This window comes from Etheostoma cragini, chromosome 4, assembly GCF_013103735.1.
Source record: "Etheostoma cragini isolate CJK2018 chromosome 4, CSU_Ecrag_1.0, whole genome shotgun sequence".
NCBI classification, from domain to species: Eukaryota; Metazoa; Chordata; class Actinopteri; order Perciformes; family Percidae; genus Etheostoma; species Etheostoma cragini.
In genome coordinates, this window is record NC_048410.1 from 20,529,217 (window position 1) to 20,542,997 (window position 13,781).

A 13,781-nucleotide genomic window follows, 5' to 3' on the forward strand; every position below is an offset into this window, starting at 1 on the left:
AGGATTGTCAGCTGTGTCCAACTTTAGATTGGACACGTTAGATACTCATCTTATAAGCTCTTACTCAGCACACTTGCTCAGAGTGGATCCGCTGACAATAAGGGTTAGGAACGTGAATGGGAATGTGTGAATTTAATAGCTCACGGCTGCTGAAACAAAGCCCTGCGATGTAACTGACAGAGTGACAACATGAAAGAGAGCCATGCGAGAAGCGACGGAGCAAATAACTTCCCATCAAAGCCTCAGACACAGGGAGCTTGTTGTCTCAACCGTGTTCAACCTGTCATCAAAGACCACCACCAGCCTTCATCAATGCCACCAATACCTCTTTTTCCACCACCTCCTCTTCCTGCTATTATCTGCTCTCTCAGGGCCAAGTGTACAAAAGTAACTGAAGGCAGTTAAAGTCAACCGCTGCAAAGGCAGTGAGCCACCAGTTTGACAGGTCTGGTTGAACAGGTTCTGAGGGGAGAGGCTGATACTTGCTTAACTGCTTGGTATGGCACACTGCTGCTGCTGCTGCTGCTGCTGCCTCTCTAACATGCTGCCTGGTCTTTGTGAAACACTGGCTTTACCTCCTGACCTCCAAAACCTATGAGAAGATATGTTGGGGCAATATGTATTGTCGTGGATTACACATTGATATTCATAAATCCAGCTATGCATCAGGATTGGTTTGTTGTTATGAGTCAGACACAAACTCCTGAAACATATAAACAGAGAGACCACATGAATCAGCAGGAACTGGCTAGGCAAGTGATGATTAAGCAACCTTGTGCCACATTTTGCGCCGCAGTTTTGCGTTTCTATTATTCTCACAGACATCAAAAGAACTGTCATCGTGAGCGTGAACCGCATTTCCATAAACGAATTACACCTTTAAACAAAAGGCAGACTGGGACTTCATATGCGGGCACACCTGCTTTAAAAGTAAGACATAGAAAAGAGGAAGTAGGACAGATAGGAGACAAACAAGATTAGGAAGATATAATATTAAGTGATGGGCTGCTTTCAGTATGTGACAACAGTTTTTTTTAAGTTTAAACATAACCAAGCCATTTGTCTGCTCTCAGCTGTGCATCTTTGTTCATCACATGATGTACTTTTGAGGTCTCTGCCTTCACTGATCCACACAGCCTTTTTGTGAAGCTAAGTGAGAGCAGATAATGATGGCTGCTGTTCCCATTAGTTTGGGGATTTTTCTTTGCTGTTTATTATTAGGAAACTCTTCCAACACATGACTTAACCATCATCTGTGAAATACTGCTGAAAGGGGGGCTACAGAGCAATAGTGCACAAAACGATACGTTTGTGTGTTTTTTGTGTGGCCTGCACAACATCACTGACTCACTGAATCAGGCTTGAGTCTTTCATTTTATTTTTATTTTTCCTTTTTACATATTTTCAAAAAAGTATATCATGCCTACTTCCTAACCTCTACTCGATAAAAAACTAACCCATTTATAAAAGTTAAACACATCATCATAAAAAGTCAAACCATACACCAGAATGATACCATTATTTACACAAGCCCATTAAATTACAACATAAATTAGAAAATATGTACATCCAGGGCAAGACACTGGATAAAATTCTATGTTTGGAATTTAATGTCTAATTAAAAACATTTTTTTTAAGAAAGAAATATATACACTTACACACATTCTCACAACATGCATACACTCTGGCAAGACCGAAGTGGTTGGTAGGTTGGTGGTGACTTTTTTAAAACACTAAGAACGATGAATACCTAATGTGGACACAAATTAACGCTGTCAGGTTTAAAAGATAGAAAAACAATGGAAGCATTACTATGCCTGTAATCCACATGAACACTTAAAGTCTCCGGTTTCTGACCAAACACAGACTGACAAACCAAAAATCGTCTTCTCTCATTCAGGCCTACATAAGATTCAAATCATCTTTCATGAACAAAGCACAATAACACTGGAGCCATTTTGAAGTGGTTGTACAAATCAAGCACAAAAAAGAAAGAATGAAAAAGAAAATGAAGAGGATTTTCTTCTCCCTCTTTCTCATATAAAAATTGTCCTTTGCAAGTCCATTGAGACACAGGAAATCAGTGGATTTGCCTCCAGACAGAGCGGGGGGGGGGGGGGTTGGGAGGAATTAACAGCCAGCAATTCATCTTGAAATGATGTCCTCTAGGGAGAGAAAAACAGTATGCACTTTGTGCTTTTCCTCCTCTTGTCAACAGAGAGCAGGTCCCATAGCTGTGGCATCAGCACATTGGCAATGTATGGAACTGCATAGTATGATTTGGTGTTTTTTACGCCCTCACAAGGTGGGCTCCCATTAGGACCAGTACACAGGCATTCACCATAGGTGCCAACACAGACTGAATCACAGCTACACGTGGCAAGGTCTTAGAAGTCATCAACTTATTAAGAAATAAATTCAGTTCACACGCACACACTCAGACACAAATTCAGCTCTCAAAATGACAATACTTATCAATCAAGTCCAAAAAGGGCAGATAGGGAGGCAAGAATAAAGGACTCAGGGGTTCTCAAGTTCATAAGGATTCTCCTTTGAGCTCTCATTTCCTGTGTTTGTCCATTTTGTCGGCAGATTTGCTCCCATTGTCTGAGGATCCCTGGGTGTCGCTACCAGAGCTCAGGTACATCTTGTCCACTTGTTTGAGCGCCTCGTTCAGGTAGTTCTGAAGCGAGGTCATGGCAGCGCAGATGGCTGGAGAGCCAAAGCCGTGAGTGATGAGGCTGAAGTGGGTCAGGCAGCCTTGGATTCCAGGCTCCATGATAGGGGCCGGCCGAGAGTTTCCCAGAGGTGAACGGTCCTGAGTAAGCAGGTCAGTGAACTCCTTGCAAATTTGCCTGAAGGTGTAAAAAAACTATGATTTAGAAAGAAAATACTTATGTTAACACATGTACTGATTCGTTGTGATCTGAGAGCAAAATCTGCATAAAATTCAGTCCTTAAATTGCTCCAGTAAACAATGAGTACTATAACATCCACAGACTAATTTGAAAAGGTTCTTACTATGGTAACCCACTTTGCTAGAGGTGTAAAGGCAGTCATCCAGACAAGACACTTACTTGGCAGCAAGGAGCATGTTCTTGCGTGAGTTAACCTCGTTGCGTTCCACGTGCGGCCTTCCCAGGTATTCAGCAATTGCCTTTGCAGGGAACTCGGTCTCACACACGTACCCAAAGTCTCTTGCTAAATGAACAGCTTCACCTAAGAGAAGGAGAAGAAAACATACTGTGTAAGAGAAAATAAAAAACAAAAAACCTTAAAAAAAATAGAAAACTTCAATCTCTGAAGTTGACCCTCGGCTTTAGATCTTGAACAAAGACTGTATATTTATGAACAAATAAATATTATTATGATTTACACAGACATCACTGCATGTCCTCTGGCACACTGGGCAAAGATCAAATGGTAAGCTGGCCGCTCTCAGCAATTTATCAATTCACGGCATTATAGCAGCCCCAGTTTGGACCTGATACACACAGGCATCAATGCGCGTGAAGTGAAGCAGTTGAACTACAGAATAATCAGCTGTGCTCAGTCGTCTAGCTTGAGGGAAGAAGAGCTTGTGAGATGAATATATTTCCGTCTTAAGGGTGGTTTGACTTGCATGGTCATAATGGGCTTATGTGGATAAATGCTAGCAGAGAGTGCCCACGGCACCAACAGCATCGCTTATTGATAGACACGCACATCACTTGAGGATGTGGGCAGCTATTCAGAAGCACACTCTTTAAGGTCAGCAGGCCCTCCTGGCGAGACTAACACAAGATAACAAGGCTTAATTCAGCTTTGAAGGTCTCTAAATAACACACGCCTCAAGTCATTCTCCTGCACAGAATCATCAGCCCATTTAAAAAAATTAGGCGTGTAGAGAGGAAAAGATATTTTATGTTAGCCCGTGGCAGGTAGAGTGATTAAAGTGATAACGTTTTAATGGTGAAACGTCAATATGTGGCTGAAGCATGACTGATGTTTTAGTATTCAATGCATTGACAAGGGAAGGTGAAGGTGTGGTGTTGTGGCATCATTATAATTACATTACTTCCTTAGCTGACAAAAATAAAAGACAATGTTGAAAAGGATTATATCTTTCATAACAACACAACCATCTTGCATTCAAACATCCACTCAGTTGCTCTGATTCTGGCTAAGTAAACAGAATCACCATGGGAACAAAAGGACAACTAATCAGCAACTGAGAGCCAAGCCAATAAAAACCAAGTTCCTCAAGAAAGAAAATGTTGAGTCATTCATATTGCCTTTTCGATTATGAAGTATTTAAGAATAGTGTCTGGAGGATGGCAGCTATTGTACCAAACTTAAAACACACACATACTATGTGAATGAGACTGACATTGCTACACTAATACAACAACATTTTTGACGCGGCAAACTGTAATTACACCTGAGAAGGTGTTATGCACTAATGAGTGATGTGCCATACCTTCTACTAGTGAGGTAAGTAGAGTGACATTGGCTGCCTTTCTTCTTCCTGCAGGCAGGTTGAGCCCAATCTTATCCAGCTTTTCTCTCAGAGACCGACCTCCATTTTTTGACTTGGCTCTGCAGAAGGAGAACACAAAAATACACATTAAGTCTACAGTAATTCAGACAGATAATGCAAGGTTACAACTTTTCTCACACAATGTGTAAATATTAATGTAGGCTTAAGGAATTAATATGGAATTCGCCAATCTCTTCACACATTATTTTCCTTTGATAAGTATCTGCTTAAGGGCATTTAAGCCATAAATTAGGAGGAACAACCACAATGGATTTGTCTAATTGTATTATTGTGTGTTTCAGCTAAGTTTCAGATATCGCACAACATACTGCAGACATAACCTGTCAGAGGCCTTACGCTCACTCCACAGAAGGTCTCGTTGTGAATTCTTGATAGCAAATAAACACACAAACAGGCTCTCTTAACCCAAAAAACACTAACACAATTAATGCTTTCCCACAAAAAAGCGCAGCAAAAAAATCACTCGTACGGACGTTTGCAGAAACACTTCCCACTTGCAAAGGCCGATTTAGTTTTACGCATGACTTGAAGGCAAGCCCTCCCTCTCCATGGCGGGTGAGAGAGGCAGCATCTTTAGGGATGTATGAGTACCCCCACCCCCTCATCCCCTTCTCCCCCCTGTCCCTCTGCTAACGATCCCCCTCCTAGTGCTATATGACCTACTTAAAAATGTCTGTGATTGTGCATGTGTGTGTGTGTATGTGTGTGCATGTCAGCATTTACACAGGCACATGGGAAGTGGCAAACATGCACTCCTAGCACAAAATGGTCCGGTCAGGGGTGTTGAGTACGTACCGTAACCTCACAGTGCCTCAACAGACTGCCACACTAACATATGTGCCATAAGGTCAACTGTGCTGCCAAGGATAAACCTACAACCCCTGACACACACACAAATGCACACACCCACAGAGTCTTTAGATTGGTACTAACTGTGTTGATGTAACCTATCCCCAAAAGAGAGCAGAGAACCAAAATTGCAGACCACACAAAGAATGTCACAAACCTCACGCAAAAAAACTGATGAGCCAGAGCAACTGAGCCAAGCTGTGCTTTTAGAAAAGCCTTTCCCATGGGCTGCTGAGCTTTAGTCTACAGATCCCTAAAGCAGCAACTCCTTAGTTTGATGATTATTCATATCTGAGGCAATCAGACAACATTATCAAAAGCTTGCAGAATACAGAGATATTGATCAAAACTGAGGAAATTAAATTGTTTGTATGTTTGGGTTAGTTTCCCTAATTTTTTTATTAATCAGTGCAACTGTATTCCTGCGTTATGTTGAAGAACAACACCAGGGAAATATTAAATCCAGCTTGCTGTCATGTTGAATGAATCGGAGCTCTGACCTGCGTAAAACCCCGCCCAGGAGCGATGCGTTGAGGCACTCCGGGGGTGACAGACGTCTCTGGACCTCAGCCACAGTAACCTTGTACTTGGATGTGGAGCTCAGCAAGGATAGACGGCCCGGCACAGAGCAGAATACCTCTGTGGGGTTTGATACCATGCCCAGCAGGGACTCTTTCTGGAAAGGTAGACCCAGCGCGTTGCCTTTGGGTAGAGAGACAGGCCCTGGAGGGTGAGGAGAAAAACAATGTGGGTAAGCCGAAGAGTTAAGAACAACAGATAAAAGGCAAAAAGATTCTGGTTGTGCAACGGAATTTGTTTATATATGCACTTTTCCTGTGTATGTACATAAGCTCTAATCATCATAATCCCCTCTATGCAACAGGGAATCTGGGTATTATTGTGCGTAATCACAAGGAAGAGTATGTATGCAGCTCTGCACGGCTGAGAAAACCAGTGAAGGAAAGAAGCTGTAAGAAAGACTTTTGGAATATTGTGTGGTTTCCCAAACATTTGGATGCCTGATGTTTATTTAAAGAGCTAAAAGGCACGCATTCCAAACACCATCCACAAGCAGGTACACATACAGCCTGCCCCTCATCTAAGACGCAGAGATACACCTCAGTACTGTTTATTAGTTGGTCTCAAAGGCTTTGAGTATTCTAAGCAAGGTGTGTGTGTTTTGTGCTGGTTCTCAATTTAGACAAAACCCCCCACAAAAGCACTGACAGTCATCAGACAAACAAAACAGTACAGCACACTACACAACATGGCTATCTTCATCCTCACCCGCAAGAATGCCCCCCTGATAATAAGTCCTCTGTAAGCGATCAAGGTTCCTGCCACCTCGTAGTCCTAATACTGAGACAAAAATCACAGAGTCACGTGAGTGCTTTTAGGCTCCTTTGGGGCACATGGCTGGGAATGACATGCCATTGTTTACAAGTGGAAAACCTAGTTTGCCTATAGCGTGTCCTTGAGCATGCAAACAATATAATTAGCCATCACTAATTTCCTTAACAAATAGAGACTGGCTGGTTTATTGTGATATGTCAATGGCTTTCTGCATTTAACTATGCATTGTAATATTATAATTTGTTTGACTATAATGCTTTCGAAACAAACAACAACACTGTATTAACCGTAAAATATCACATGGATGTTAAATTAACCACACCGCTGTAATAATGGTTGGGGGTGATAATGGCAAAACAGCATGAAACATAAAGAAAAATCTGCACTTGCACGAATATTATATCATAGTTTTAGAGTTTTTCACAGAATGTAATGAATTAATGAATGTATCTATCTATCTAACTATCTATCTATCTATCTATCGATCTATCTTTCTATCTATCTATGGTTTTAAAAAAAGTAGAAAGGTAAACCGTAGAATAATATTGCTCAAGCTGATCTTTCTCGACTCTAAGTGGGTTTCATAAAGCCTGGTGACAAAACAGCGGGAATAGGTTCTCCCTCAAAACAGTTCATGTCCCGACAAATAACTAAACTGTCCTTCACATGCAAGCCTAATGCCACACCCTGTCAAAAGCTGGATCTGCAGAGCTTAACACTGCTTCAAGATCAACTCATAATTCCTTGTTAACATGAACTGAAAAAAGCTGCAATTGCAAGCTTAACCAACCTAAAGACATGATCCAAAGCTTTCCTCTTTTCTCACAGTCAACACAAGGGTTTTGAGATTGTTCAATTTACGTTAGCATTTTTGAAAGGGATCAGTTTTTTCCCCACTAGGCATCCATTCAAGCACCTTCAAGGACAGAATGGGCTGAGGATCACATCGAGCTTAGATGAGTGCCTCTCATAACTACGAAGATTATCAGTGCATGCAGTGCATGCACACATGCAAAACTCTTTGCTGCACTCTTAAACTCAGTGCCCTGACATGCCACTATAGAAGGAATTGTTATAACAGTTCCAAATATGTAAAGAGTAAAAAAAGTAACAAAAAAAGGTCCTTGCAGTAAATTTCTAACCCGTGCCAGTATTTACTGTATCTTTATTTGGTTTCACAAAGGCACATGTACCCCAGGCAGCACTTTCCAAAACTTGTTTTTATTTTTATATTCAAATGAAGAGAACTGCAGTTCTTTGTGACTAAAGGTTAGTCATAAAAATGCAATGTACTCACCTTTTTTGATGACTGTCTGATCTGCCATAATAATACTGTGGTCATCTACATGCTGACAAAAAAACAGAACAGGAGCAGCCATAAGCAATCATATGCATTGGTGAAAAGAAAAGAAAACACAGACATAGCAAGCTGAATTTAATTTCTTTCCAAATATTATAGTCTCTTTCATGTAAACCAAAGAAAGAAAAAATAGCTATTTCCAACATCACAATCCAGTAATATAAATTTTACATCTTTGCTATAGTGTCTTTTTATAGTCATATTTATGTGCTTCATTTATGTTCTTTACTGTTGCAGTACTTCACCCAGTTGTTTATTTCCTTTGCATATGTTTAGTGTATTCTCCAAACACACCAAGCCAAATTCCATAACAAGTGAAAACTTACTTTTGCAATAAATCTCATTCATGATGCACACGTAATTATGATTTTACAAATGGAATGGCAGCTATATTGAGTTGGTGATCTTTGATTGTATTTTAATCTCATATGTGATTAATATACTGTAAGGAATTAGTTTTAGCTGTATATTATAGGCTAGGCTACTTAGCCTAAAACGTATTATGATATTTGCCTGCCTTTGTCAATAAGTCAACTCACATATGCGACATACACACACACACACACACACACCTTAGCAACCTCCTCACACCGTATCTTTTAAATTGTAACTTCAAGTAATTTATCTCAAATCCACTCACTTGAACATCCTCCAGTCCGTGTCCCATATCGTGCATCCCCATGTTATCACCGATAACCGACGACTCTATGCTGTGCACGTGTGGGGGCAGCAGCTCCGGCCGGCGGAATCCTTCCCGCCTCACCCCGGACGAGCCTTCCAGGCCGAGGATTTGACTCGCCAGTCCGCTCCTCCCGTGCGCCCCGAGCCCCTCCTGGCCCTGCCGACCGGGCCATTGCTGCTGGTTCGACGACGGCGACTGGTGTATGGGGTTGATGTTGAAAGGGTCGCCGAGGTGGGAGTAGGGGTCACTGGACTGCTGGTAGGAGATGGGCTGGTAGGGAGGCGGGAAGTACGGGGGCTGGAAGTCCGAGCTGGCCGAGTGTGAGAGGGAGGGGGACGGGCTGTAGAGGTGCTGACTGACCGCTGGCAGGTGAGGCAGCCGGGGGTTCCCATTGCTGTTGCCGTCGTGCCTTTCCTGCGGGACGAAGAGACAGGCCAAGTGAAAAAGCTGACAAAGATGGCAGGTAAGGTGACATTTGTCTCTCAAGGGAATCAAGTGTCTGTTACCCACTGGCATGATGCCCACTGAAGATAAGAGAAATTATGCCTAGCCGTCATTTAATATTTACGTAGGCTATATATTATAGGACATAAAGATACTTTATAATTTCAATTTAATTGGGAATTAAAATGATATGAGGATGTTGTCATGTTAAAGTAGGCTAATAAAAAAACCTATAACCTGTTATTTTTTGGGGAAACAGTTTTAAATTATTATTATTATGCTTAGGGTAGGCCTATTATTAATATTGTATTTAGACTATTGTTTTTATGTAGGACTTACTGTTGTGGTCGTCATCGTAATATCTCAATGGTTATTTATTCAGAAAATGTGTCTTGCTTTCACAACAGCAGGCGACTCAACTTTTTTTTTCAAAATTGACTTTTTAGCAGTTTTTGTCCTCGTCTTCTTTTATGCTGTACGTTTATGATTTGAATGTTTACCTTCCTTTATTTTATTATTATCATTAGCGTATGCTAAAATCAACCTATAGTCACTGTTGTCGTCAAATGGCAAACTTTTGTTCGAAGTTAAAGGCACGTATCCCTCCTTTTGTAACTCTATCGAAACTCACCTCACAGTCATCCTCATACTTCACGTTGTCGGCTAATTTCCACAACATTCTCACAGAGAAAAAGGCTCTCTGTTGCAAAAAAAAAAAGGGAAAAGAAAAAGGGAAAAAATCGTGTCGCCTGCGAGTTAATCCAGGTATGAGAATATAATACAGAGCTTCCTGGTGATCATGAACCACCTTGTTCTTCAGCTGCGGCGAGGAGGCGAAGTTACGGCTGAAGGCTGAAGGGGCGAACTGACCGACCGACTGACTTTCCAACCACACGTATGAGTTTCCAACAGCCACTATGGGAGAAAACAGTCGTTGTCAAGCGATATTTCCCCCCGTCCGTTCAATGTGCTATGGAGTTCTGTTGTGGAAGTGGGTAAAAACGGTGCATATAAGAAACTTGACTCCCTCTTATGGACGAAAAAGCGACGTTCAGTCTTATTGGTGCACACACTGGCACTGTAGGCTACTATATCTGCGGAGCCGCTCCGGGGGGGCGTCACCCTGCACGGTGATGTCACTGAAAAAGTCAAATTTAAAATATTGCTGATTGGCGGGACAACGGTCCAATCAGAATTCTGTCCGTCTGTACGGCGTCAGACTTTTAAACCGATACTTTACTAGAGCCCACGTTTCGTGGCGTACAGTGATGATCTTACCCCCTACTAGTTTGTCTTAATGTGTCTTTTTTCCATCTCCCCATGCCCCATCAGTAACATGAAGACAGGACGTTTACATGTGTAGGACACCTGCAGGTTCTGTTTCATTTATATACGTAAGCTACGAGATGATGTAAAAAAAAATTAAAAAGTTCTAAAAATATTAGGCTACTCCAATTAATGGAACTACTTATTACCACTTGTTGCGAAGCTCAAATCAGATTTGTACCATAAAACCACACAACTCGGTTTAAGTAAACTTATGTTGGAAAGACGGGTTGCTAGGTTACCGAGTACCTCATTATGAGGTTTTGACACTTAGTTGAACACCTATCGGCCATGCGGTTCGAGATGATTTTCGATGGTGTTCTTAACGATTATTAAAAGACAAGCGGCAAGTTGTGTTTATTAAAAACAATGAGTTTTTTTAAAAAGGTAAATAAAGCCTATCAATAGTATTACTAATGTGGCCTATCAATGAAAATAACTGCAACTATGTTTAAGTCTTTTATTGCACCTAATCACACCAAATTCCAGGCTATTTTGATCATAGTTATTGTTTTGATATAGTAATAATAAGTATTATCATAATTATAACAATGATGATTATATTATTATAATTGTTATAAACAGTATTCCTAGTGGTTTGCATTTACTGTCGTAGAAGTATAGTAGAATAGACTTAATAGGATTGCTTTTTACTGATTTGCAGCTCAAAAATTACACAGAAATTAAGATAATTATATCTCCGATTTGAATGCATAACTAGAATAACAATCATTGAAATAAACCCACGACACAGTGTGCGGGGGTGTTTCACAGAGGTGGTTAAGTGCTTGTTTCAAACCCCAATAAGCCCGAGGGTTCAGCAGCATCTTTCTCTCAAAATACCTGGGAAGCTGAAAGGATCTCAACAAACAAGTCTTTCTTAACTTCATTTACATCGCTGGTAGAGCTTTGCAATGTCCAAAACAAGGCTGCTTTGAAGCTTTGATATGCATCAAAACCCCATTAGAGTGGGGACAAAAGATGCCCCCCCCCCCCCCTTTTTTTCCAATTTTATTTAAACTATTAGCACTTTCAAATTCAAATTCAGCATTATAAAATATCTCTTCCCTCAACATAAAATATGCCCAGGCTGCTGTCCATTCTCTGGAGTCATTTCATTAATTGGTTTTGCATCATTTGACGAGTAGCCTAATACATGTCATATTATAATTTGTAAGATTAATGGACAGAGCTTTATCTTTAAGAAAAAGAGTCTGTGGCGTCCGCGCACCCAAGCTGAGGAGACGGGCCGTGCCTGGGAACAACAGGACGAGGACGGATTAGCTGTGTTTGCGTGCTGGTCCTCGGCTTGTTGTGATGCGAAGCAGAAGTGAAACGCGCGCTGATTAAATGTTATTTTACGTTGGAAGAGACCCAGAGCGGACTTAAAGGGAGTTAGTCACGCTTGGCCAGGTGGGGATGTTTTCAACAAATCTGACGCTCATCTTGTCATTATAATGACAGTCCAATGTCGGGACAACCGGCTCATCGGATGCCAGGTGTAAAGATGAACTGGAACCACGACCGGGCAAATAAGAAAATGTCACACAAATAAATTAGGGAGTTTTGCTTATTGAGTTTTCAACTGGTTGGACACTGTCCATTTAGAGACTAATATTATAAAGAAGTTTTAAAATGGACTGATGATGTGGCTTTTCATGATAAAATTCCATTGAAATCCAATAATCGCCTTTTATTGGCCTATAGCCCACTTAATGCCAACACCACATAGGCCTAGCGAGCTGTAGGCCACAATGATATTCAGGTAATAATCATATAGGCTACTGTAAAGTATCTACATCCTGCTGTGTGACCTAGATTTCGTTAGATGCAGTATATTTGCAGTGGTATAGTCACTGTGACTGCACTCGATTCAATTATGATATGATATATATATATATATATATATATATATATATATATATATATATATATATATATATATATATATATATATATATATATATATATATATATATATATATATATATATATATATATATATATATATATATATATATATATATATATCTGTTCCTGGAGGACTCGTGGAGCTTATACTTTTATAATTCAATAAACCAAAATATGAAAGAGAATTTTCAAATTGCATTTCCTTAAAAGATGAAAGCAGCATCACAGGTTTGTAATGCAGTAGCCTCAAACCAAATTAGGTGACTCGAAGGTTTTGAGAGAATAAAGTCTTGGCCTTATTGGCCTCAATCACGGGTTATTCAAAAGTGCACACGGCGCTGTGGGTTCCAAACAGGTGATCATGCATGATGTAAAGAAATATATAGCCTCAGCAGCAAAAGCGATAAACATAATGCAGGTTGGGTTAAAATATGTCAGCTGTAATACAAAAATACTCGAGCGAACTCACCCTCCAGTCTATTCTCTCTAGTACAGACATCTGCCAGGCTCCAGTCACAGCAATCCCACGGAGACGCAGCGAGGGAGTGAAACCATGGGAGCTTTACGTTGCCGACTTCACCTGCCTACCGTGCAGTGCGCATGCGCCGTCCAGTGTGATACACCTGAGTGGGATAACTCAAAACATTCTATCTATAGTTCCTCGATGAAACCCCGCATTTGGGATGTTTTCAACAAAGAAAAGTGTAAAGCTATTAAAATCGATTTACATGCATGAGAAAAAGCACACATGTATTTAAAGTAAAGTGAATATATGACTCACAGGATTAGACCTATAATCGGGATTGAAAGATGGTTAATCTCATAACTATCTGCTGTTGAGTAAAAAAATAAAAAATAATGTCATAAGGTGTATGATAAGGCGAAAAAAAGACTTGGGGAAATTTCCAGATGAGGTAATTCCACCCCGAAAGCCACATCGCCCCAGGCTGACCAAGAATCTGCTTTCAAAAGCCACTGAACTTTTTAAGGCCTAAAATGGCTCTTGTTATCTGATCTTCCAAATACTTTAGCTTAAACTAATGAACAGATCAAAGTGTCTTCCAGTGTGGTTGAGAATGTAGCTTTGGCTACATATATTGTTCTGAGAAAATAGCCTTACCTTTCTTATCTGCAGCCCAGAAACCTGCCAAAGGTAGGCTGAGGTAGACGCCTTACTGTCACTTACACGTACAAGTAGCGAAATTCATTCTGTGCATAGAACGCCGGGGGACCAACTCCAGATCTGAGCCAGAGCCTTGATCAAGGGCACTGGCTGGAGAACCTAGTACATGTTTTTTGGAAGGTGGGGGGGGGGG

At 40.8% G+C, this 13,781-nt stretch overlaps 1 protein-coding gene across 4 annotated transcripts; it reads right to left on the reverse strand.

The window, feature by feature from the left end:
* Nucleotides 1-1,390: 1,390 nt before the first annotated feature.
* tfap2c (transcription factor AP-2 gamma (activating enhancer binding protein 2 gamma)) lies at nucleotides 1,391-13,016 on the reverse strand. 4 transcript variants are annotated; one of them, XM_034869622.1, is made up of 8 exons: nucleotides 12,935-13,016; nucleotides 8,743-9,198; nucleotides 8,040-8,091; nucleotides 6,677-6,748; nucleotides 5,890-6,112; nucleotides 4,460-4,578; nucleotides 3,078-3,219; nucleotides 1,391-2,855 (listed from the first exon to the last, which is right to left on the reverse strand). In XM_034869622.1, the coding sequence occupies exons 1-8, from the start codon at nucleotides 12,962-12,964 to the stop codon at nucleotides 2,561-2,563; spliced, it is 1,389 nt and encodes a 462-aa protein (XP_034725513.1). In that variant the 5' UTR covers nucleotides 12,965-13,016; the 3' UTR covers nucleotides 1,391-2,560. The 4 variants fall into 4 exon arrangements, with proteins under 4 accessions (XP_034725513.1, XP_034725512.1, XP_034725516.1 ...); XM_034869621.1 differs by lacking the exon at nucleotides 12,935-13,016 and adding an exon at nucleotides 9,860-10,295; XM_034869625.1 differs by lacking the exon at nucleotides 6,677-6,748.
* Between the last annotated feature and the right edge of the window lie 765 nt (nucleotides 13,017-13,781).